Source organism: Notechis scutatus, chromosome 4 (genome assembly GCF_049901735.1).
Source record: "Notechis scutatus isolate UNSWTSFEM ecotype Mainland chromosome 4, rNotScu1.2, whole genome shotgun sequence".
NCBI classification, from domain to species: domain Eukaryota; kingdom Metazoa; phylum Chordata; class Lepidosauria; order Squamata; family Elapidae; genus Notechis; species Notechis scutatus.
Genome location: NC_142012.1, coordinates 60778163 through 60801343, shown reverse-complemented (window position 1 = coordinate 60801343; position 23181 = coordinate 60778163). Strand labels below are relative to the sequence as shown.

The window sequence follows — 23181 nt, the reverse complement described above, 5'->3', positions numbered from 1 at the left end:
TTGGTACCACCAATGTTCCAATGGCAAGTGGGCCAAAAAGGGAAGACACGAGAGGGTGTTTGTGTATGTATGAATGTGTGCGCACATGTGCCTTCAAGTTAACCTTGGCCCCTGGCATCTACCTGGGCAAATCCCTGAAGTTTTCTTGGCAACATTTTTGAAAGTGGCTTGCCATGATCTTCTTCTGGGGCTGAGAGAGAGTGACTGGTCCAAAGTAACCCAATTAACTCACGGTCAACTCTGAAGCTGACCTAGGTGAAGCAGAGGTGGTGGTATACAGCTAGTTCTGACCGGTTCCGGAGAACCGGTAGCGGAAATTTTGAGTAGTTCGGAGAACTGGCAAATACCACCTCTGACTGGCCCCGCCCCCATCTATTCTCTGCCTCCCGAGTCCCAGCTGATTGGCTAGGTCGTCTATCCTTTCCCTGCAGGCCCACCAAGCCACACCCACCAAGCTACACCATGCCCACCAAGCCATACCCACAGAACTGGTGGTAAAATATTTTGAATCATTGATAGGATTCAAATATTTTTACTACTGGTTCTGTGGGAGTAACTTGGTGGGCGTGGTTTGGCGAGCGTGGCAGGGGAAGGATACTGCAAAATCTCAAATTCCACCCTACTCCAGGGGAAGGATATCCCCATTCCCTCCCCACCCCACTAACCTGCTTTCCAGCTCCGCTCTCTTGTGCAGGGCAACAAAAGAAGACCCAGCCAATCAGCTGGGACTCGGAAGGCAGAGAATAGATGGCGTGGGGCCAGTCAGAGGTGGGATTTGCCGGTCCTCCGAACTACTCAAAATGTCCGCTACTGGTTCTCTAGAACTGGTCAGAACCTGCTGAATACCCACCTCTGTTTTGAATTCCACCACTGCTCCAGACCATTTAGAGTTACTGATTTCTTCTCTTGCTGCCATCTTGCCAGTATGAGCTCAAGAGAGCTCGTATTCACACCTCTCTCTTCCTCCCTCTCCAATAATGAGCTCCACGGAGTAAACATATAGCTCTTTCAAATACTTTGAAGGAGATGTTTAGACAACAGGGACGGGATGGTGGTGTTGGAAACAGACAGGGATTCCTTTTTTCTTTGGGTTTTCATAGGACTAAATCCTATCAAACGGTCCCCTGAATGTATTAAACAGATGCAAACAGACTAAAGTAGGGCTCATCTGCAAGAAGAAATGTTTTTCAAGGGTCTGGGGGGGGAAAATCATCAAAACACAGCTTCAGGACTGCTTGGCTAGGCTGAGCTGAGTAAAGAGAGGGGATTGACCGGTGGGGAGGGCTATGCTGGGCAGTCCAGACTCAGTATGCTACAGAAAAATAAAACAAAAACAAAAGGCTCTTTAAATATTATATCTAACATCTAGTCTCCAGTGTGAAGGAATGTTTTTATATAGCACATTCAGCCACCCTTTTTTAAACAATGCACATAGCCAAAGCTGTGAGGCCAGCTGCCTCTCATCTACCCTACTGGGTGAAGCAACCATTTGCAAACAGATTCAGCTGTTTGTTATTCTTGTTTTCTGTCCAGAGCTGGAAGTTGGCACTGAACAAGCCTTTTCTTGCCCCTGTAGCTGTAGCTGTTCCTCATCATCAGTTGATGCCACTTTTAAGCAAGTGGCATAGAAAATTGCACAATACATAAAACAAATGTATTTCCCCGCATTCTCATTATTTCTATCCACTCTTTGCTTACCACCAGGACTGCTTGCAGGGAGAGGGATCAAAAAAATTTCAAGGTTCCCTCCCACTGCTGATTCGCCATGTCATGCTGGCTGGCCATAGAGTGGTGCAGTGGCCTGGAGCTCTCACCTCACCATCAGGAGGCTGTGAGTTCGATCCTGGGCAGAGGTAAAGGTTCCCCTCGTACATACATGCTAGTCGTTCCTGGCTCTAGGGGGCGGTGCTCATCTCCATTACAAAGCCAAAGAGCCAGTGCTGTCTGAAGACGTCTCTGTGGTCATGTGGCCGGCATGACTAAATGCCGAAGGTGCAGCATGGAATGCTGTTCCCTTCCCACCAAAGTGGTCCCTATTTTTCTACTTGCATTTTTTACATGCTGTCGAACTGCTAGGGACAAATAACGGGTGCTCCTTCCGTGACACAGCCGCCGAACTGCCGGCCTTTCTGATTAACAAGCTCAGTGTCTTAGCCACTGAGCCATTTTAGAGAGTATTTCTTTCTCTGGGCACAATGAGAATGTATCTGCTGAACAAAACTCCACATTGGTGATAGGAAGGGCATCAGGTCAGTAAACATCCAGCTCCATTCAGTTGCTCAGACTCCACCCCACAAGGGATGGAGTCATTAAAAGAAGAAGAAGAAGATGATGATGATGATGATGGCAGGTCATAAGACTTTCTGACCTTTAGGATTGTATTTGCTAAGAATTGGGAAAACGATAAAATACCTATGCTGGAGGAAATTATTAAGAAAAGTATGGACTGTGCTGAAATGAGTAAATTGACATTTGAAATTAGAGAACAAGAAGATAAACAATTTTATACGATATGGGATTTGTTTTATCAATGGTTGGACAAAAAGACATGGTAATGTAATAGATTAGATAATTTTGTGACAGAAATTTAATAGATTGATATAAAACATAATATAGACATATATAACCCTTGGTTGAAAGTATAACATAAATTTTAAGATAAAATTTGGAATATCTCGTATAAAATGATGGAATAAATAGTTTAGTCATGGATGATTAATAACTGATAAATATATAAACATACGTTAGTTTGACAATGTGAAAATTGATATAAACTGTAATGACTACAAAAGGATAGCACAAGAAAATTGTAACCAACTGACACACTGTATGTATACAAAATGGAAGATGGTTTTGTGTTTTGTATGTGTATGTTTGTCTTAAAAAATAAAAATTCTTTTTTTAAAAAAAAAAGACTTTCTGACCTTTTAAAAAGACGATTTAAAATGAACAACAACAAAAAATCCCTCTTCGCTAAAAAAAATGACATTTTAATCTTTATTTTTGTTGGGGACTGAATCATGTCTTTGCATTTATTTGGACTGACAGGGTTAATGATGAGAGACAGCTCAAGGGCAGGAGCTTCATGTGACTATTTCTCACCTGGCTTATTGTTGGTGAAAGGAACCTCTGGATTTAACAACACAGGAAATGTCCTTGTTTGGCTTCCCTCCCATAGTTTAGACAGCAGTGAGTTTTCGCTGTCTTCAGGCATCTCTTCATAAACCTAGCTTGGACTCTGAATACAATGGACATCTGACACGATTGAATGGTAAGTAAGCTACCTGTATCCAGATCGGTTATTATTGTAAGCATTTTGTTTTTAATTTTAATGGGAAGTTCTGCAACTTCATTGCTCATTAATCTTTTAGCCCCCAGCTTTTACACAGGACCATATTTTCTAACAAGGGCTCTTCATGAATTTGAATGTCCACCATCTTAATCCCAGCCATTAAAGACACCGACAATATGAGTGACTATCCGAAGGATGAGAGGCAAATTGGCAGAACTTCATAAGCCCATGAACCCCACAGCAGGAAATGAAGAAAAATGTGTGATCTGTAGAAAAATCAGGTGTTTTGGGACCTGAATCAGAACTGTGCCTATATTAACAAACTGCTTGGAAATAGCTGCCTTCCTTTGTTTGTCAGGATGAGACCAGAGTATCTAGCCCAATGTTTTGCACGTAAGCAATCAATCATCATTTGTCTGAAGAAACTTAAAAACAAAGCACAAAATCAGTGTATCTTTCCTAGAATACATGTCTCCAGCACAGGAAAAAAAACAAAAACCCTTTCCTTCCTCCTTCACTAAGTCAATCTGTGGTCCTTTAAAAGATAAGATAGCATTGATGGAGAAAACATCCCCCAGACAGCTGTTATTAGCTAAGCTCTGCTCCTGCAATAGGCAGAAGGCTCCATTCGATGCTTTCCTGATGGGACAAATTGCCCAACTTTGGGGAAATGTGCAAAAGGAGTCAGCTAGTTTTCTCAGACAGGTCATTTCCACACCTGAATATTTTTATGTCTGTGTGGGAGTTGTGCTCAGGTTACACGAGATGCATTTAATGTGACCTTGTGTTTATGCAAAGAAGCAAAAGCCGCCAGACAGATTCTCCTCCTACACAAAACACGGTGCGCAGCTGCTAGAGCAGTGGTCGCCAACCAGTGGGCCGGGGACCACTAGTGATCCGTGAGAAAATTTTGGTGGTCCGCAGAGAAATGTCACCCCCAAAGCAATTAATCCAGGCTGCACGGGAACACAAGGGTATGCCACTCACATGGCCCGCGGGAACACAAGGCTTGCGTCGTTTGCACTGCGAACAAAGCGAGGTAGTGAGGGGAGGGGGAAAGGGCGGAGGGGGGGGACTTGCCCCACTCGCCCCACGCACATCGCCTGGCCACTGGGCTGCTTCTTTCCGCTTCTTTCTTCTTCTGCTTTTGGCTGCACGCAAGGAAAGCAGCAAAAGTCTTCCTTTCTCTCCCCCAAACTCCACCAGAAATGAGTCTTTGGGACCCTGCAAGGCCTCCTGCTCCAAGAGGCTGCGCCGACGTGACAAGTCACACAAAGACTCATTTCTGGCGGAGTTTGGGGGAGAGAAAGAAAGACTTCTGTTGCTTCTGCTGCTTTCCTTGCATGAAGCCAAAAGTCTCTCTCTCCCTCCCTCCCTGAGAACGGAGCTGGAGACGGTATCCTGCGATCCCAAATAAAGAACGATCAATTGGTAGGAAAACGGGGTGGGGAATTTTCCTGCAGACTTTTTTGGGGGATTTTCAGAGTCTCTGGTCCGTGGGATTTAAAATTATGAGTTTGGTGGTCCCTGAGGTCCAAAAGTTTGGCGACCCCTGTGCTAGAGTATGCACAAAATTGGTGCCCCTTATATGCAAAAATCAAGGAACAGAACAGTGACACAGTCTGTATATAGTCACAAGATGGAAAAGAGAAGAGACCTTTTTATTCTTTTCATTCTGACTAGAATGCAGATGAGATTTTTTTAAAAAAAGATCAATATAGCAGCCTTATCTCTTCCTTCCCAAAATCTGAGCAGGCAGATTCCCTTTTCTTTCTTTCTTTCTTTCTTTCTACACAACCAATCTTATCTCTTGCAATGAAAGAATGAATGAATGAATGAATGAATGAATGAATGAATGAATTCATTCATTCATTCATTCATTCATTCATTCATTCATATAAAAATAATGTGGTGATCAGTTTTATAATGTGGTGACCAGTTTTGGTCCCCACACTATAAAAAAGATGTTAAGACTCTAGAAAAAGTACAGAGAACAACCAGGATGACTAAAACATATGAAGAACAGTTACAGGAACTGTGCATGGCTAGTCTAGTGAAGAGAAGGACCAGGGGAGACATGATAGTAGTCTTCCAATATTTGAGGTGCTGCCACAGAGAGGAAGGGGTCAAGCTGTTTTCCAAAGCACCCAAAGGCCAGACAAGCCTAATGGATAGAAGGTGACCAAGGAGAGATTTAACCTGGAAATAAGGGGAAATTTTCTGAGAACAGTGAGAACAATCAACCAATGGAACAGAAGTTGCCCTCAGAAGTTGTGGGAGCGCCATCACTTGAGACTTTCAAGAAGCGATTGGACTGCCATTTGTCAGAAATTGTGTAGGGTCTCCCGCTTGGGTGGGTGGGGGGTTGGACTAGATGACCTACAAGGTCCCTTCCAACTCTGATTATCTGTTATCTGTTATCTGAATGTATGAATTTTAGAACCTCCCGAGGACCATCGAAAGAGATTATTATTTTAAACTGACAAGCTTGCCTACTTATGAATGCCTCAAGGTCTATTTGGGTATATAAAAACTCTTCGGAGCAATAGAAGGGAACCTTATTTCGGCTTCCGGACTGATAGGCACTCGATCAGCTGAGTGAGCCACAGAGAGCAGGTTACCTCACGTCGGGTTTAACTTCCTGGCAGAGCCCCGAGTGCAACTTACCTGCCACAGTGAACGACAACAGCCACCAAGTCATACATGCGATCCAAGTTGATGGCCTCTCCCGATGTGTTGAAGAGTCGCAGCTCCAGGGGGAAGACCACTCGGTAAGAGAGCTTGGTGTACCGGTGCAGCTGCTCCATATACTTGAACCGCTTCAGATGCAAGGCAAGGATCATTGGAAGCTTCTTCACTCTCATCCTGCAAAGCCAAAGGACCCAGAGTGTTGGGGGAAATATGCTGACTGTCAACTCATAAAATACGCGTCTATGGCCTTTTTAGAGTTGCATTGCGTTTGCATTGCGAACAAATGGGCAACTTGCATTCCATAAATGTTTTCAAAGATAGTTTCTAGGTGACCGAGGTTTCTGCCGTGCAAAATTCTAACTGGAGAGCGTGATTGATGACTCTGGGCTATGGATGTGTCCCATTGGAGAATAGGAATTACGATACACCCAGGGGGTGGAGGGAAAACCAGGGTCAAGGGTGACAGTGAATGATGGGCCCCAGAGTCGGCTACACCCAGGCAGTGCCGGCATGTTTACTCCTAATAAATCTTCTTTTAAGTTTTGAAAATCCGGCTAGAGACTCATGATTTAAATGGGGATAACTACCAGAGCCCTGACACTGACTATATAAACGGCTTAAAGAGTGCTGTAAAGCAGTGGTCCCCAACCTTTTTGTATCAGGGACCAGTTTCAAGCACAAACACTTTTTCAAGGACCGGGGAAGAATCGAGTTTGGTGGTTTGCTTGCAGACGTTTCATTGCCTGACTAGGTAACATCTGATGTTGTTACCTAGTCGGGTAATAAAACGTCTGCCAGCAAACCACCAAGTTCAGGAGCGCCTCGGCCCTGCCTCCCTCAGCCCCATCCCTCAGGTGTCTCCCTCCCTCCCTCAGGTGTCTGCCTTGTTCCTCTCTCAGTCGCTCTCTTGCTGCTCCACCAGCCCAGGAAGAAACTGATTCAAAGAAGCGGGCGGTGTGTGGCTTTCCTGTTTGCCGCACCTCCTCCGAGCGCCCGTTACCCCCACCCCCACCCGCCGCCGCGTTCAATCCACAGTGCTCCGTTCTGCCTGCCTGCCTGCCTTCTTCGTTTGGAGCAGCTTCGCTGATAAAAAGAGCGAATAGTTATTATTCTCAGCCGAAGCTGCTCCCAAACAACCAAACAGGCAGGCAGGCAGAACGGGCACTGAATTGAACTGCGCGCGGGCGGGCGGGTGGGGTAAGGGCGCTTGGAGGCGCTATGGAGACAGAAAAGCCACACCCCCGGCTTCTTTGAAGCAGTTTCTTCCTGGGCTGGTGGAGCAGCGAGAGAGCGACTGAGAGAGAACGAGGCGGGAGGAAACCGAAGCTGCTGAGCCAGAGAGCAGGACAGGCTTCGGTTGCTTCCTCCCTCCCCTTCTCTCATTTGTGTCCTTGATCCCCGATCCCAGCAGCATTCACCGAAGGCGAAGAAAGCCGCCATTTTTTAAAAAAATTCTTTGCAGCCCGGTACAGAGTGCTCCACGGACCGGTACCGGTCCGTGGCCCGGTGCTTGAGGACCCCTGCTGTAAAGCACTGTGAAGCTGTATATAAATCTAAGTGCTATTGCGATTATCTGAAATGTTATTCCAACACAGGTTGAAGATCAGTTTGCTTTAATGGCTGCTTGAAAAAAATCTATCCAAGAAGGCAACTTAAGCTGCCCAGTGATGAGACAACCCTTTTTACATACCGTTTCTGAGCCTCCTGTTTGCTGCAACAGGTCTCACAGTAGTATTTCTGTTCGCTACACAACGTTTCAGTGTTGCTGAAGTCTCTGAAAAGTAATAGGGGTACCGATGTTTAGATGTCTTTGAATAGCCCAGACATGGCGGTGAATTGTTTATTATGCCTGGCTTCATGCCTGCTGTTGAGTAGGGAAATTATCTTGAGGCACTCATATCGATGCATGCATAAACAGCAAACCTAGGATGCTGTTACACAAATGTCGGTGCACTTCTTCTTCCCTGCAATTACTATACATGCTCACTTATTTGATAAACAAATATGGCCACCCAAATCAGCACGGTCAGCAAGGCATCAAACAAAAATATGGACATAAAAACAGTAAAAAGCAATAAAATATCCCAGCTAAGAATCATTAGCATTTCCCCAAGACTGTCAAAACTGTAAAAACACTAGAAACGACACGGAAAAAACGATGGGGCAACATTACAAAAGCATGAATGGAGTCCAGGGAAGCGGGGGAAAAGGTTAGAAAGAAAGTTAAATAATCTCCACTGCATCTTCCTGGTATATCGGTGCGACATGAAGACACCGTCTGTTACTATCACCCCTAGTTTCCCAACAGTCTTTATAAGAGCTAGGCTTATCACATTTTCCAAAAAGGCAATGTTAACTGGTAAACGGTAAGGTTTGAGCATGTTCTGACCCAAACCCTTTTCCAATAAAACAAACACGAATCAAATGGAACAGAAAGCTTTTAATGATTCTTACGAATCCCCGGTTAAAAGGCTGCTGCAAACTATTTAACTTTGATAAGCACAAGCTTCACCAAAACTGTGCGAGACTGCCAAGAATAACAGATAAGAAATATTTCACAACACAAGAGTCTTCAAATACCAACTTAAGATACTGTAATGTTCACAAGGCTGAGTTTCAAAATGTCTTTGCTTCCTGCAAAAAAGGTCCGATTCACAGCTGGCTTTTATCTTCTTGAAGGAGGGGCCATTACCTTGCTGCCTTACTCCCGAGTCGCCCGTGCTGCTGCAACTGCTCTTTCCTGCGAGCACATGCGCACTTGGCACAGGCTCCTCGGGAACCTCCTCATCGCTGCTGCCAGGCCCCATAATCTCTGAAGGCAGCAGTCCTCTCCCTGATGGTCTTGTCCCCTCATCTGAGTCCTCGCTCTCCTCGGCTGTCCGCACCTGCTGCCGGCTAACCACCAACAGGGCAGGACAAAGAGCAATGCTTTGTATTATTAAATAAAAGGCTTGTGGCCTGACAAATAATAGATGACTTTCACGGTTGGGTTTCTTTCTTGTGTGTCTTATTCTCAATCTCAATTTGATTCTGACTAATCCTATTACAACCAATGGGACTTCTCTGAAGCAAATAACAGAGGCATTCAAAAACATCCATCTTTTGTCAAATATTCTGCTAAACCAGGTATTCTGACTTCCTGCCTGCCAAGAAAAGTTTCAATGACACTTCTTTATTTGGTTTTTGCTCCATCGTTCTGAAACACCTATATAACTTTTTTTTCTTTCCACTACCCACTAATCTTTAACAACCATAAAGCAAAAACAATGCCGGCCATTGTGAAAACGCATTTACCTTAAACAGTGAGTTATGGATGTGTTCTGTTCTACATCAACAGAGAGATCAAGAAAATCTTCATCTTTGCTGCTAACCTGCCACAAAAACAAGATTTAATAGCATTTTAAAGCCTTGCAACATATTAATTTAGCAGAAAAGAGTGATTCTTATCCTGTCAATACACCAGAAAGGCCTCACTGGATCTTAGAGAAACACTGAGGCAGCCAACTTCCCCAATCCAAATTATTACCAAATGAATTTCTACAACCACAGATTTGCATTTAGAATAGAAGAACAGAGCTGTTAAGGGACCTTGGAGGTCTTCAAGTCCAACCCCCCAACCCCTCCCCCCCCCGCTCAGGCATTTGTGGTCCAATGCAGGGGTAACATCTAATCATGGTTCAGTTTTTGTAACTATGATTGTGTATTCGACATAACCCCAAGGCAGGATTTTATTTTATATGTTTATCGTTAGTTGTGAAAACTGTCTGGGTAACTTTTGGGTCAATCGTTCTCTCTCAGCCCAATCTATCTCCCAGCACTGTTAACCCAAATCTCACCAGGCTCAAGATTGACTCAGCCTTCCATCCTTCCAAGGTGAGTAAAATGAGGATCCAGATTGTTGTGGGCAATATACTGACTCTGTAAACCGCTTAGAGTGGGCTGTGAAGCACCGTGAAGTGGTATAGAGGTCTAAGGGCGATTGCTATTAAAATTATGCCCCCGTGCTCTTTGCATATATAAAGAAACTGGACTGAGAGATCAGCAGTCCTTTTAAAAAATAATGTTCTGTCTGAATATTCATCAACTGGCAGAGGCATGCTAACAAGGTCAGCCAATGAATAGGCACAGCAACTAAGTCAGCCAACGAGGGCTGTTTGGAAACTGAAAGGAGCCTAGGCATGGCTCTATATTAAGCTCTGAGCTATGAAGCTGAAAGTCTGATTTTCAACTATGAATGAAAACTGAAACTGCTCCAGGGCTCGGATTCTACCGGTTCGGACTGGTTTGGGCGAACCGGATGTTAAAGTTACATCTGGTTCGCCGAACCGCTACTTCAACCGACTGGCTGGCCCCTCCCCTCCCCTCCCCGGAGTCTCCTTTTCGGCCATTTTTCAAGTCACCCATTTTCAATGGAGGTAAGTGCAGGGTTTGCGTGGAGGCTCTGGAAGGGGGAAAAAACGGACCTTCCGGAAGTTCGGAAACAGGCCTGTTTCCGGTGGGCCTCCAGAGCCCAGGGAGAGGCTGTTTTTGCCCTTCCAGAGGCCGGGGGGGAGGCCTCCAGACCCTTGGGAGCACAAAAACAGCTTCCCCTGGGCTCTGGAGGCCTACCGGAAGCCAGAAATAGGAAGTTCCGGTAGGCCACACCCACCATGGCCACGCCCACCTAGCAACCGGGCAGTGAACCGGTTGCTGGGATTTTTGAATCCCATCACCAACTGTTCTCTGCTGTTCTCTCCTCTGCCTGTGTTTTGCCTGTAACTTTCTACTACCACGTTGGAAGAACTTACATTGGTATTGTACATTTACTTAAAATTTTATTATGTATATAAAGAAGTTGATGAATCCTGCTGAATCAGTCATCTGCGTGTGCTTTCTGGATTTGAATTTCTGCTGCAAACTCTAACACATTCACAATAAATGGGGACAGATAAATGGCCCCAAACACAGACATAATAAATAAATCTCTTTGCCAACTACTAGGACCATTCTCATTTCAGTGACTTTAATAAATGTACAATTTCTTTGACCATGCAAGGATTATCCAGCTGTTTACAGGTAATTCTTGTTTTAACCCTGCCAATGCTTACAGTTTCACAGTTCAAACATCTCGTTTCATTGGTCAAGGTTCCTTGAAAAATCTCGTGCACCCACGTGAGCTCCTGCTTATGGTTCTCTTCTGCTTCGTTCATGTTTCCATTTTTCAATTTGCCATTTTGTTTTTCCTGCTTTTTCTCCTCTTGTAGAATGTCAGCAACGGTGTTTAGCAAGTAATTCAAAAATTCGTGAGCATCCTGCTGCATGTAGTTGTCAAAAAGATCTATTAAAAAAAAAGAGGAAAGGATATATCTTTATTTATGTAAAAGATGGCTAGAGCCACCCATTTTGTAGTGCGCACAATTTCTGGGCTGCTAACAACAACAGGGATAAAGACACGAGTAAAAACCAATACAGAAAGAAAAGAATGAAAGGAATTTTTAAAAAAATCAAATTTAAGAAAAACCAGATGCCCAAAACTATACCCATTTATCTCTCCAGTCCCCAGACTTTAATTTACAATCCTAAGGCCAGTTCCTATGCCTGTGGCTGGCACTGGCAGTCAGGACAGTTAGCAAAACTGAGGATTCTAACAGCTGCCGCTTCATGGATTCTGTACAGGATTCCTTGAGGTGTCATGATCATTCCAGGTAGTGACTTGAGTGAGGCAACTCCTGAGTGAAGGACATTTTTCATACAAGGAGAAAGAAATGCAGGTGGACTTAAGACATTTTTTTCTTCTGGTACAAAAATATGTCCTGCACCCAGGAATTATGTTCTGACCAAGGCTTTCTGAGACTGTGATTAAGCACATGCTTAATTCCAAACAACTCTTGTTTTATTTCAATGCTGGGAATTATGTTCATTCCCAGCCTGTAATGAGTCCCAAACAGTTCCTTGAGATAAGCACCCACCTTTCTCTCCTCTGAATTGCTGCCAATAACTAAAGGGCCAAATTAACTGTAAAAAAACCCAACTGAAGTACAAAGTCCACACAGAGCTTCAAGGATTAATCCAAACAGAGTGAACGACTTTGCTTCCTGCAAAGGTTTCTCTACCTTTGCACCTCCTTTATACCTTACGGGAGGGGCAATCACCACCCAGCCTTACTCCCGAGTCACCCCTTTTGTCTTAGCTGCTCTTGCCTTCTGGCAGCTCTGCGCATACGTGCACTGGGAACAGGCTCCCCTTGTTCCTCTGCCTTGCTGCTGCCGGACTCTGAGGCTCTGGAGTCAGCACCCCACTCCCAGATGGTCCTGGCCCCATCTCTGTATCAGACACAGGACCCTCTTCCGAGTCCTCCCCAGACTCTCGGACTGGCCTATGTTCTTCCCCGCTGTCAGATTCTGCTGCCGTCTGCATCGGCTACCGACGAACCACAAGAAGTTATGTGTGACCTTATGCAGGCCAAACACGGATTTGTTTCTGCTAAGATTTGTCCCAACAGGGATCCATACAGAGAAGATCTAGCATAATTTGTGGTTTAGTTCGTTTTTTAAATCCTAACTATATGTTAGGCTTTATATAACTATATATGAGGCTTTTGAACTGAGGCCTTTGAACTATGGTGCTGGAGGAGACTCCTGCGAGTCCCTTGGACTGCAAGGCAATCAAACCAGTCAGTCTTAGAGGAGATCAACCCTGACTGCTCTTTAGAAGGCCAGATCCTGAAGATGAAACTCAAAAGACTTTGGCCACCTCATGAGAAGGAAGGACTCACCGGAGGAGAGCCTAATTCTGGGAACGATTGAGAGCAAATGAAGAAAAAGGGGACGACAGAGAAAGAGGTGGTTGGATGGAGTCACTGAGAGCAGTCCGCGTGAACTTAAATGGACTCCGGGGGATGGTAGAAGACAGGAAGGCCTGGAGGAACGTCGTCCATAGGGTTGCAATGGGTCGGACACGACTTTGCGACTAACAACAATCACCTATATGTTACATAGCAAAGATGTTATACCGCTGGGATCTAGCATGCCACCCAATGAGAGACAGGGCAAAATTCTCCCTCTGTTAACTCTCCTCAAAGGGCATTGGGGAAGAGAGGCCCGGGGCCCCCAAAATAGGAAAGCACAAACTGCAGCTCTCTGAAGCAGCAGTCATTCCCTGCCCTTGAATTTCTCATCCCCCTAGACTGGTGCACACATTTTAAACCCATCAAAGTAGGCCGAAGCTATATACAAAGTCAGTGGAGAAGTATTAGTAGCACACCTGGGCTCTAGGCTGCTATGGGTGAGCCAGTTTGGTGTGGTGGTTAAGGGATCAGGTTAGGAACCAGGAGACCGTGAGCTCTAGATCCACTTTAGGCACAAAGCCTGCTGGGTGTCCTTAGGTCAGTCACACTCAAGCCTCAGACAGTTGTCAGGCTTTAAAAAACTGGCTTGTAGAACACAACAACTGGGCTGTAAAAGCACAGACAACAACTATATGGCCGAAAAGAGAAAACACTGTGGCTTCCACTAGTAACCATCCAGATTTTTGCATCTCAAGATATGGTATATGTAAAGAGTGGTGTGGTGACCTAGAGGTGGAGCTCTTGCCTCACAATCAGGAGGCTGTGAGTTCGATCCTAGGTAGAGACTGATATTTCTCTCTCTGGGCATGTTGAGAATATATCGACTGCAAAAATTCTGCATTGGCGACAGGAAGGGCATCTGGCCAGTAAACACTCAGCTCCATTCAGTTGCCCCGACTCCACCCTGCAACAGATTACGGGGTCATTAAACAATCAACATATTGTTGTGGTCCGCCAGCAGCCTGTGGAGACGGTAGCAGAATCGGACAGTGGGGAAGAACAGGGGCAAGTCCGGGTGTCTGGGGAGGACTCGGACGTTGGTTCTGCGTCCGATGCAGAGGTGGGGCTAGGACCATCTGGGAGTGGGGCGCTGACTCCGGAGTCTCCAGAATCTGTCAGCAGCGAGGCAGAGGAACCAGGGGAGCCTGTTCCCAGTGCATGTGTGCAGAAAGCTGCTAGAAGGCAAGAGCAGCTGAGACAAAAGGGGTGACTCAGGTGTAAGGCTTGGAGGTGATTGCCCCTCCTGTAAGATATAAAAGAAGTGCAAAGGGAAAGGAACCTTTGCAGGAAGCAACGTTGTTTGCTAAGGTCGGTTTGGAACCCGAAAGCTCCGTGGTGAATTTGTGTTCCGTTGGGTTTTGAAAGACTAACTGGTACCTTAGTCATTGGCAGCACTTCAAGAAAGATAAAGGTGCATTCTTATCAGACTTCTCCCGAAGAACTTTGGCAGACTTCCATGGTTTAGCTTACTTTACTGTCATTCCACCTCGTACAACAAAATCAAACATGATCTTCAGTGCACATCATGACCATGAAAATAAACACAAACACACATCCTTCATGCTCCACACATTGAATTGAAAACCCCAACACCACATCAACACTGCACTATACAGTAGAATTCAACAGAGCTACTGCCCTGGGATAGAAGCTGTTTTTCAGCCTCTTTGTCCTTGTTTTTATTATCCTGTACTGTCTTCCAGATGGTAATAGTTCAAAAACAGGGTGCCCAGGATGAGATGGATCTTTGAAAATGTTTTGAACTTTCTTAAGGGACTATTTATAACTGGTTGAGACTCATTATGGGCTGTGAATGACAATAATTCACAGCCGTTGAACTAAAATAAAAGGGTTTTGGATTTAACTTGTGTTTGTTGGTGTCTCAGGAAGCCTTTGGTCAGAACACATATGAAATACGTAAACTATATGACTAAAATCAGACGGCACCCTGAAAAAGTGAGAGGGGCAGCTCCATTCACCACTGGCTTGCATAGCTTGGATCTACACATACCATTCTCCTTCCGTAGCCTGGAGATGAATTTTTTGGGAGGAATCACCCCAACTTTCTTCTTCTGTGTAGCAATGCTGTGGAAAAGATCTGCTAGGCAGGTCAAGAGGTTTTCTTTTTTTTTCTGCTGGGCCTTATACGCCAGCACATTCTCCCGAAATGGCCGACAAAAGAACAGAGCTTGCAGGACGGAGTTACAGTAACATGTGTTGCCAAACTGCAAATAAGCATACAGGTAAGGAAGGGATGGGAGAAAAAAAATGGCTAATGCAACATCTGATTATTAATCCATCTCGCTCTTTACCATCCTACCACTGCTAATCACTACTCAAGCAATCAATGATGAATGAAGATTACAGGTGTCTTAATTGCCATCTGATTTGGCATTAAATGGCAATTAAATTTGATCTGGCAATCAAATGGCAATTCAGTTGCTCTCCATTTTGAATCAAAGGGGTTCTTAATAAAGCAGCAAATGGCTTTGTCCTTTCAAGAATTTTACATTAAGTACAGTATCTCCATGGAGATTCTCAGTTATCCAGGTCATGGTTATCCCAAAGGTGCTTTTTTTCTTTTTCTTTTTTAAGTCGGTTTTTATTTATTTATATATTTATTTATTATAAGTATTTTGAATACAGTGTATTGTCCATTTTACAAAAAGAAAAGGGGAAAAATAACACGTATACTGATAGCAATAATAATAATATAACAAAATAATTCTAACTATATTTGGTGGTAGACTTTAGGAGAAACCCTCCCATACTATCACCTCTTACAATACTAGACAACACAGTATCAATAGTGGAGACCTTCAAATTTCTAGGTTCTACTATATCACAAGACCTAAAATGGACACCTAACATCAAAAACGTCATCAAAAAAGCACAACAAAGAATGTTCTTTCTGCGACAACTCAGAAACTCAAACTGACCAAAGAGCTGCTGATCCAGTTCTACAGAGGGATTATTCAGTCTGTCATCTGCACCTCTATAACTGTCTGGTTTGGTTCTGCAACCCAACACAGACTTCAGAGAGTAATTAGGACTGCAGAAAAAACAATTACTACCCACCTGCCTTCCATGGAGGACCTGTATACTGCAGGAGTCAAAAAGAGGGCTGTGAAAATATCTACAGACCCCTCACATCCGGGACATAAACTGTTTCAACTCCTTCCCTCAAAACGACGCTATAGGGCACTGCACACCAGAACAACTAGACACAAGGACAGTTTTTTCCTGAATGCCATCACTCTGCTAAACAAATAATTCCCTCAACGCTGTCCAACTATTTACAAAGTCTGCACTACTATTACTATTAACCTTCTCATTACTCCTTATCACCCATCCCCTCCCACTTGTGACTGTATGACTGTATGACTTTGTCGCTTGCATCCTTACGATTTATATTGACTGTTTCCTAGTATGATTTGATTGCTTATTGCCCTATGGCTATTATTAAGTGTTGTACCTTATGATTCTTGACGAATGTATCTTTTTTTTATGTACACTGAGAACATTTGCACCAAGACAAATTCCTTATGTGTCTAATCACACTTGGCCAATAAAGAATTCTATCCTATCCTATCCTATTTCTAATTATATTCACTTATTTATGTTCCTATTAAATATATTGGCAGACATATAAATTATAAACTACATGCATATTTTACTTAAACATAACAATACTCTTTCTTCATCTAATTTCTACCTCTTATCTCTAACCATTGATAAAACCTATTCCACATTAAATAGTATTCTGTGTCTCCTTTATCTTTTATTTTCAATGTCAATCTATCCATCTCTGCACAGTCCAATATTTTACAAATTATATTTTCATCTGGTGGGGTGTTCTCATTTTCCCAATATTGTGCAAATACAATTCTCGCTGCTGTCAATACATGTAACATTAAGTATATAGTCCCTTTGTCATTATTTTCTGGTATTCTATCTAACAAAAATATTTCTGGTTTAAAATTTATGTGTTGCTTAATCATCTTCTCCAACCATGTATGTATTTTTGTCCAATATTTTCTTGCCTTCACACATGTCCACCACATATGATAATAAGTATCCGGAGTCTGATTACATTTCCAAAGGTGCTTTTTTTTTTTTTTCTTTGAAGATGTTTCGCTTCTCATCCAAGAAGCTTCTTCAGCTCTCGCTGGATGGTGGGGAATGGAATTCCTTGTAGAGAGTTGTTGAGGCCACTTGGAGGTTTATCTGTGTCCCCAGAGTCACCTGAGTGGTGTAAAAAATATCCTTCCATTCCCCGCCATCCAGTCATAGCTGAAGAACCTTCTTGGATGAGAAGTGAGATGTCTTCAAAGAAAAACAAGAGAGTCCAGTTGCCTCTTGCAAAAAGCACCTTGGGGTTAAGTACAGCACATTCTTTGCAAGGACATGAGAATGCAGATTCTGTGCACAACTACATCCACTGTCTTAATTGCACCGATCCACATTTAGTCAAACCCCTTTACAACTTTGTAATAGATTCTTTAACTTGCAGGCTTCTCCCTCATATCTGCAAATACAATACTCTTTCAAATGTCAATGTTTCCCTGCCCAATTTCTTTCAGTTATGCTGGCTATTAACTCCTACGATCCTCAGCCGGCTTGGCTAAAGGCTACTAAGGAAGTGAAGGGCTGATATCTAAATATCTGCAGGGCACCAAGTTAGGGGAAGGCAGAACGGAGTGATAATACTTACGTTGACCAGTCCAAAGTAGTGTTCATTAAGTGGAAATTGCTCTGGCCCAATGTCTTTTTCCAGAGCGGAGGCATTGGTGCCCTGGGAGAAAAAAAAAGAAAAAGGCCGTTATTCTTCTACAAATTCAAATTCAAATAGGATCAGAGAGGGACAAATGAGTTCCAGAAAGGACAGTTTTTCTTGCTTCACCAAAACAGGCACCAAGCGTCGTTAATCTAATCCTGCGTAGCTGTTTCTCCGGTAATATCACAGTACTAACTAGAGCAGGGGTCGCCAACCTTTTGGACCTCAGGGACCACCAAACTCATAATTTTAGATCCCAGGGACCACTAACTGGTTCTGTGGGCGTGGCCTAATTTGTGGGTGTGGCTTGGTGGTCATGTGTCTGGCTGGGCATGGCTTGTATGTAAATATTATAAATATTTATATAAATATTGAAATTTTAATAAAAAAGAGCAACTTTTACCCAAAATCAGGCAGGCAGATTGAGTTGCTCACAGAATCACGGATTCAGTCAGAAATCTATCTATCTGCCATTGGCTAGCTCAGTCTCTCAGATTTGCTTGACGTGAGTCTGCACTGAATTTGCTTGCAAGCAAACCTTCAGTCCTAAGGGAGGTTCAGCTGTGCTTAGCTAGAAATCCAACCATTTCCTGCTTCCTAGTGATTCTAAATCTCCCGACACAGCAGAACAGATGATGGTTGGAAAAAGGAAAAATAGCAACTTAGCAGACAAGTTTGCCGGGTAAGGAGTGAGTGCGCGGGGAGGGTTCCCGCGAGCCATGTGGGCGGTGCAGCCTTGTGTTTCTGCCCAGCCTGGATTAATTGCTTTGGGGGGGAGGGTGCTCTGGGGTTGAGATTTCTCTGCGGCCCACCAAAATTTTCTCATGGCCCACCAGTGGGCGACCGCTGAACTAGAGCATACCAAACATTTGCTAGACCAATACTTGAATACAGCTCATCAGTCTGGAACCCGCACTACATATCTGATATTAATACAGTTGAGAAAGTCCAGAAATGTTTCACAAGAAGAATTCTCCACTTCTCTACTCGTTGTAGAATACCTTATGCCACCAGACTTGAAATTCTAAACCTAGAAAACATAGAACTACGCCGCCTTCAGTCCAATCTAAGTATAGTACATAAAATTTCTATTGCAATGTCCTACCTGTCAATGAATACTTCATCTTCAACCACAACAATACAAGAGCACACAATAGATACAAATTCAAGGTAAACCACACCAAACTTGATTGCAGGAAATACGACTTCAGCAACAGAGCGGTCAATGCCTGGTATACTCTACTTGACTGTGGTTTGTTCCCCCAAAACTTTTAACCTTAGACTTTCTACTATTGACCTCACCCCTTTCCTAAGAGGTCTGTAGGGGCCGTGCATAAGCACACCAATGTGCCTACCATTCCTGTCCCATTGTTTCTTTTTTTTCTTATTCGTATCCATTTCATGTATTCATAACCACGTTTATAGTTATACCTGTTATCTAATGAATCGCTTGACAAAATAAATAAATAAAATAAATAAACATTATGGTTCTCACAGGCAAGGCTTTAGAGAGCTGTGCAAATTCACACCCTCCCTCGACCCCATTGGAGTTGCAATGCACGTTGCTGCAAACATTATGGATGCTCTCATCCTTTTTGATGCCCCAAAAGATGATCTTCCAAAAACTCACGAAGGGGGCTTTTTATCCACATCATAACAATGTTATGATATAATCAAGGAGCCTCTGTGGTGCAGTGGTTAGAGTGCAGTACTGCAAGCTACTTCTGCAGCCAGCTGCCTACAGTTTGGCAGTTCAAACCCCACCAAGCTCAAGGTTGACTCAGCCTTCCATCCTTCTGAGGTGGGTAAAATGAGGACCCGAATTGCTGGGGGCAATAGGCTGATTCTGCAAACTGCTTAGAGAGGGCTGTAAAGCACTATAAAGTGGCATATAAGTCTAAGTGCCAGTGCCATAACCATAAAGCGCACAGGAATGCCAGCAGTTGTAAATCGGAAGGAGAGCACGAGATCTGTTCTTTCTGAAGAAAGAAACTGAAATAAATCGCTTAAGGAAGTTGGTTTATTTGCCTGCCCTCCCCAACCAAATCCATTAACCTGCCATCAATCATTTCCCAGAATAACACACCAAAATAAACACTCCCCCAGTTTTACTGATGCTATCCAGGTTTATTTAGTTTTGTAATCTTATCAAATTGTTTCCTGTCTACTATTTTAGTTTGTCTTAAGTTGCAAGGGAAGAGAAAGGGGAATGGGAGGGTTTTCACTCTTGCTTAGATTAAGAGAGAAACTCTGACTTTTTTTCCCCCTCCCCAGTAAGAGAATGTTTTCAGAAGAGTTGAAGGGCAGAATGAGAGTGAAACCAGATAATTGCAGAAAGCGTTCAGGCTGCTTTAAAAAAAAATAAAACCAACTTGCCTGTAGGTGGGAGCTCATAATACAATGTCATGTGTCACTTTAAATTTCATTTTGCTGTCAGAAAGGATCTGTCAGATCTAGGCTACCCAAGCTTTTACATGTGTCATTCTTGCCAGCTCTATCCTGAATTGAAAAAAAAGAAAAGAAAAGAAACAAATACATGTGCTAAACCCGGCCCATCCATAAGGGAAGGTAAAAAAATAAAAATTAAGCCGCTGACACATTAAAAACCCACTGGATGGAAGTTCAGTTGCAATGTTTTGGCCAGGATCTTGATTTTCTGCACCTGATGGGGCACCCATGCTTGTAGTAGTTCCAAGAAAAAAAGCCTTTACACAGCTTATCTTCAAACTATATAATCTTCATTCTGCTGAGTTCCCCTCCCAGCCACAGCTGCTAGAAGTCACACCTGGCCTCATATAGAAAGTAACGAAGAGGACCTTGATGGAGTGATGCCCAGTCCAAAGTGGGGAGTCAAGACATATTTTAAGTACGCACAAAAAAAGATGAGGGGCTGCCACAGAGAGGAGGAAGGGGTCAAGCTATTTTCTAAAGCAGGGGTCTCCAACCTTGGCAACTTTGCTGGCTGAGGAACTCTGGGAGTTGAAGTCCACAAGTCTTAAAGTTGCCAAGGTTGGAGACCCCTGTTCTAAAGCACCTGAAGGCCAGACAAGGAATAATGGATGGAAACTGAACAAGGAGAGATCCAACGTGGAAATAAGGAGAAACTTTTTGACAGTGAGAACAATCAACCAATGGAACGGAAGTTGCCTTCAGAAGTTGTGGGAGCTTCATCACTGGAAGCTTTCAAGAAGAAACTAGACTCCCATCGGTCAGAAATGGTGTAGGGTCTCCTGCTTGGGCAGGGGGTTGGACTAGATGATCTACAAGGTCCCTTCCAATTCTGATTATCTGTTATCTGTTAGATAGTATTTGGAATGGGCTCAGACAGCACCTCCCCAATTGGTTGAACTAGCATTAGAAGGAGGATGAGGTACAATACAATAAGACTTGCAAGATTCTGTTATTATCGCCACTCTCAGTAAAAGTAATTTTAGCCACTTGTGGGGTTGATTTTTGAGCCTGGTCTACTTCAATGAGCTGACAGCACACCAAAACAGCCCATTGTGGATATTCTTCGTAGGCTTGGCTTCATATAAGACTATCATAGTTGGGTTGCCATGTTCCACAACATGATCATTAATTGGCATGAATCAGAGAAATGAAGCAACAAATTATTTGTTGATTATTTTTTTTAAGTTCCGGCCCTGATTGTATTAATTCGAACAGTTTGTGCAAAAGGATCACACAAACTGATTTTAACAATGACATAACACAGTCGCCAAAATGATTCTATCTGTAAAAACAATAACTTTCCCATCAATGAAGGTTAAATTTAATTGATCGGAATGTCAGAGTTGAAAATGTAGTCAAGAATGAGCAGGTTAAAATATTGTGGGGTTTCCAAATACAAACCGATAACTTCTTCGTTTATTACACACCATATTTAACTATAGTTGAAAAGGAGAAAGTATGGATAATTTAATGCAGCCATACCAGGAGATAGTACAATAAAAGACTTGGGGTAGATCCCAAACTATCAAGATCTGAGAAATTGAAAGATTATGGCATAAACTGGCTGTGGTGATTCTAATGGTTATCAGCACTCTAGATGCCATACCAAAAATTCTTGGACAGCACTTAAAAATATCTGTGCATTGATAAAATTTCCATCTGTCAATTACAAAAGGCCAGGTCCGTGCATATATTATGCTAATACATTACAGCACCCTAGATTCTTGGGAAGATCTCAATGCCAATGAAGGCCAACACCAACTTAAAAACTGGCATATAGAAGTTTCTATTTTTGTATATAGTAATAATAAATCAACGATAACAACAACAACAAAAATTGACAAAGTTCTTGAAAATTAGCAAGTCAAGATCCTGTGGGATTTTTGGATCCAAATACATAGACATCTGGCCCATAACACACCTGACATAAAATGCCCCGAAAAACGCCCTGAAAAGCACCGCCAAAAAACGGACAGGGGTGGAGCCAGCCAGTGGTGGGATTAGCCCCAACCGGCTGAATCGTACCTCTGCCTTTGAGGCGAGTGGTCAAGAGGCAGGGCTAGGTGCGATGAGTGATATCACCCACCCAGTCACATGACCAACCGGCCATACCTACCCAGCCAGAGAACCGGTTGTTATTTCAATCCTACCACTGGACTGCGCTACTCGGAACAACACACATTTTAAGAAGATACATGGTTGGTACCTAGGATGCTGGCAGCAACCAGTATCAACCATCAGAGCCACGGTCAATGATATTTGTGATACATTTTTAAATGTTCAGCTGACTGAGTTTCATGTTTAATGAATAAAAGTTTATAATAATAACCATCATAATCATCATAATAAATAACAATAATAATCTAAAAACAGCAGCTAATGAAGTCAGGCTAACTGCCATTGTTAGACATTTCTGCTGCATTTATTACAATGATCCACCTTCAAAAGAACCACAGTTCATTTCTATGGCATAATTGCTGTCATTGCTTTGTGGTGATTTTGACCTGGAGGAAATATAATCATCAACTGTGGACAATATTTAATGGATCCAATTATACCGTCCAAAAAAAAAAAAAAGTTTTATGACAACTCCTCTGGAAATTTTTATCTATCCTAAGAGCAGGATTGCAAATTAGCATCCTTTTCTTCCATTTCTGTCCCATTTATATCATTAGCTAACTTAAACTATACCAAAATCTAAGTCAACCTATCTTCGTTTGTTCCTTTTCTTATTATCGTAGCTTTTCTGGCACTGCAGCTATTTCAGATTATTATTTCATTCCTTTTGATCACTTGCAGCATTGTTCTTTTTAAGTGTTCCCTTTCTGGGTGCCCCTCTCTCTTCTTTTGAATGGCTATATTACACAACACCACACAACACACAAATATCTACATCTGGAGACTTGACTGCTAATTTTGAAAACACGTTTTTCACTTTTGTGGCACTATAATGCAAGAAAAAAAAAGTCTCAAGAAAGAGATTGGTTTTTAAGGAGGAAGGGATGCAATTAGGAATAACGTTTCTTTCTATCTTTCCCATTCATACAAAAGAATCACAGTGAACTTTATTTTTACATACTAGCTTGGAAGAAACAAAGAATCCAGAATTGGATGCAGGTGAATGAATTGGCTGGTAGAAGAACC

The 23181-nt window shown here is 43.1% G+C and overlaps 1 protein-coding gene across 1 annotated transcript in view; it reads right to left on the bottom strand.

Annotated features, from left to right (window-relative positions):
* Nucleotides 1-23181, bottom strand: part of USP46 (ubiquitin specific peptidase 46) — a 40962-nt gene that overhangs the window by 6015 nt on the left and 11766 nt on the right. Inside the window, exons 2-7 of the mRNA XM_087963560.1 lie at nt 17524-17604; nt 14821-15034; nt 11071-11300; nt 9278-9354; nt 7674-7757; nt 5960-6157 (exon numbers count right to left, since the gene is read on the bottom strand). Coding sequence (XP_087819686.1) covers nt 5960-6157; nt 7674-7757; nt 9278-9354; nt 11071-11300; nt 14821-15034; nt 17524-17604 — 884 coding nt within the window. The remainder of the gene's footprint in view (nt 1-5959; nt 6158-7673; nt 7758-9277; nt 9355-11070; nt 11301-14820; nt 15035-17523; nt 17605-23181) is intronic.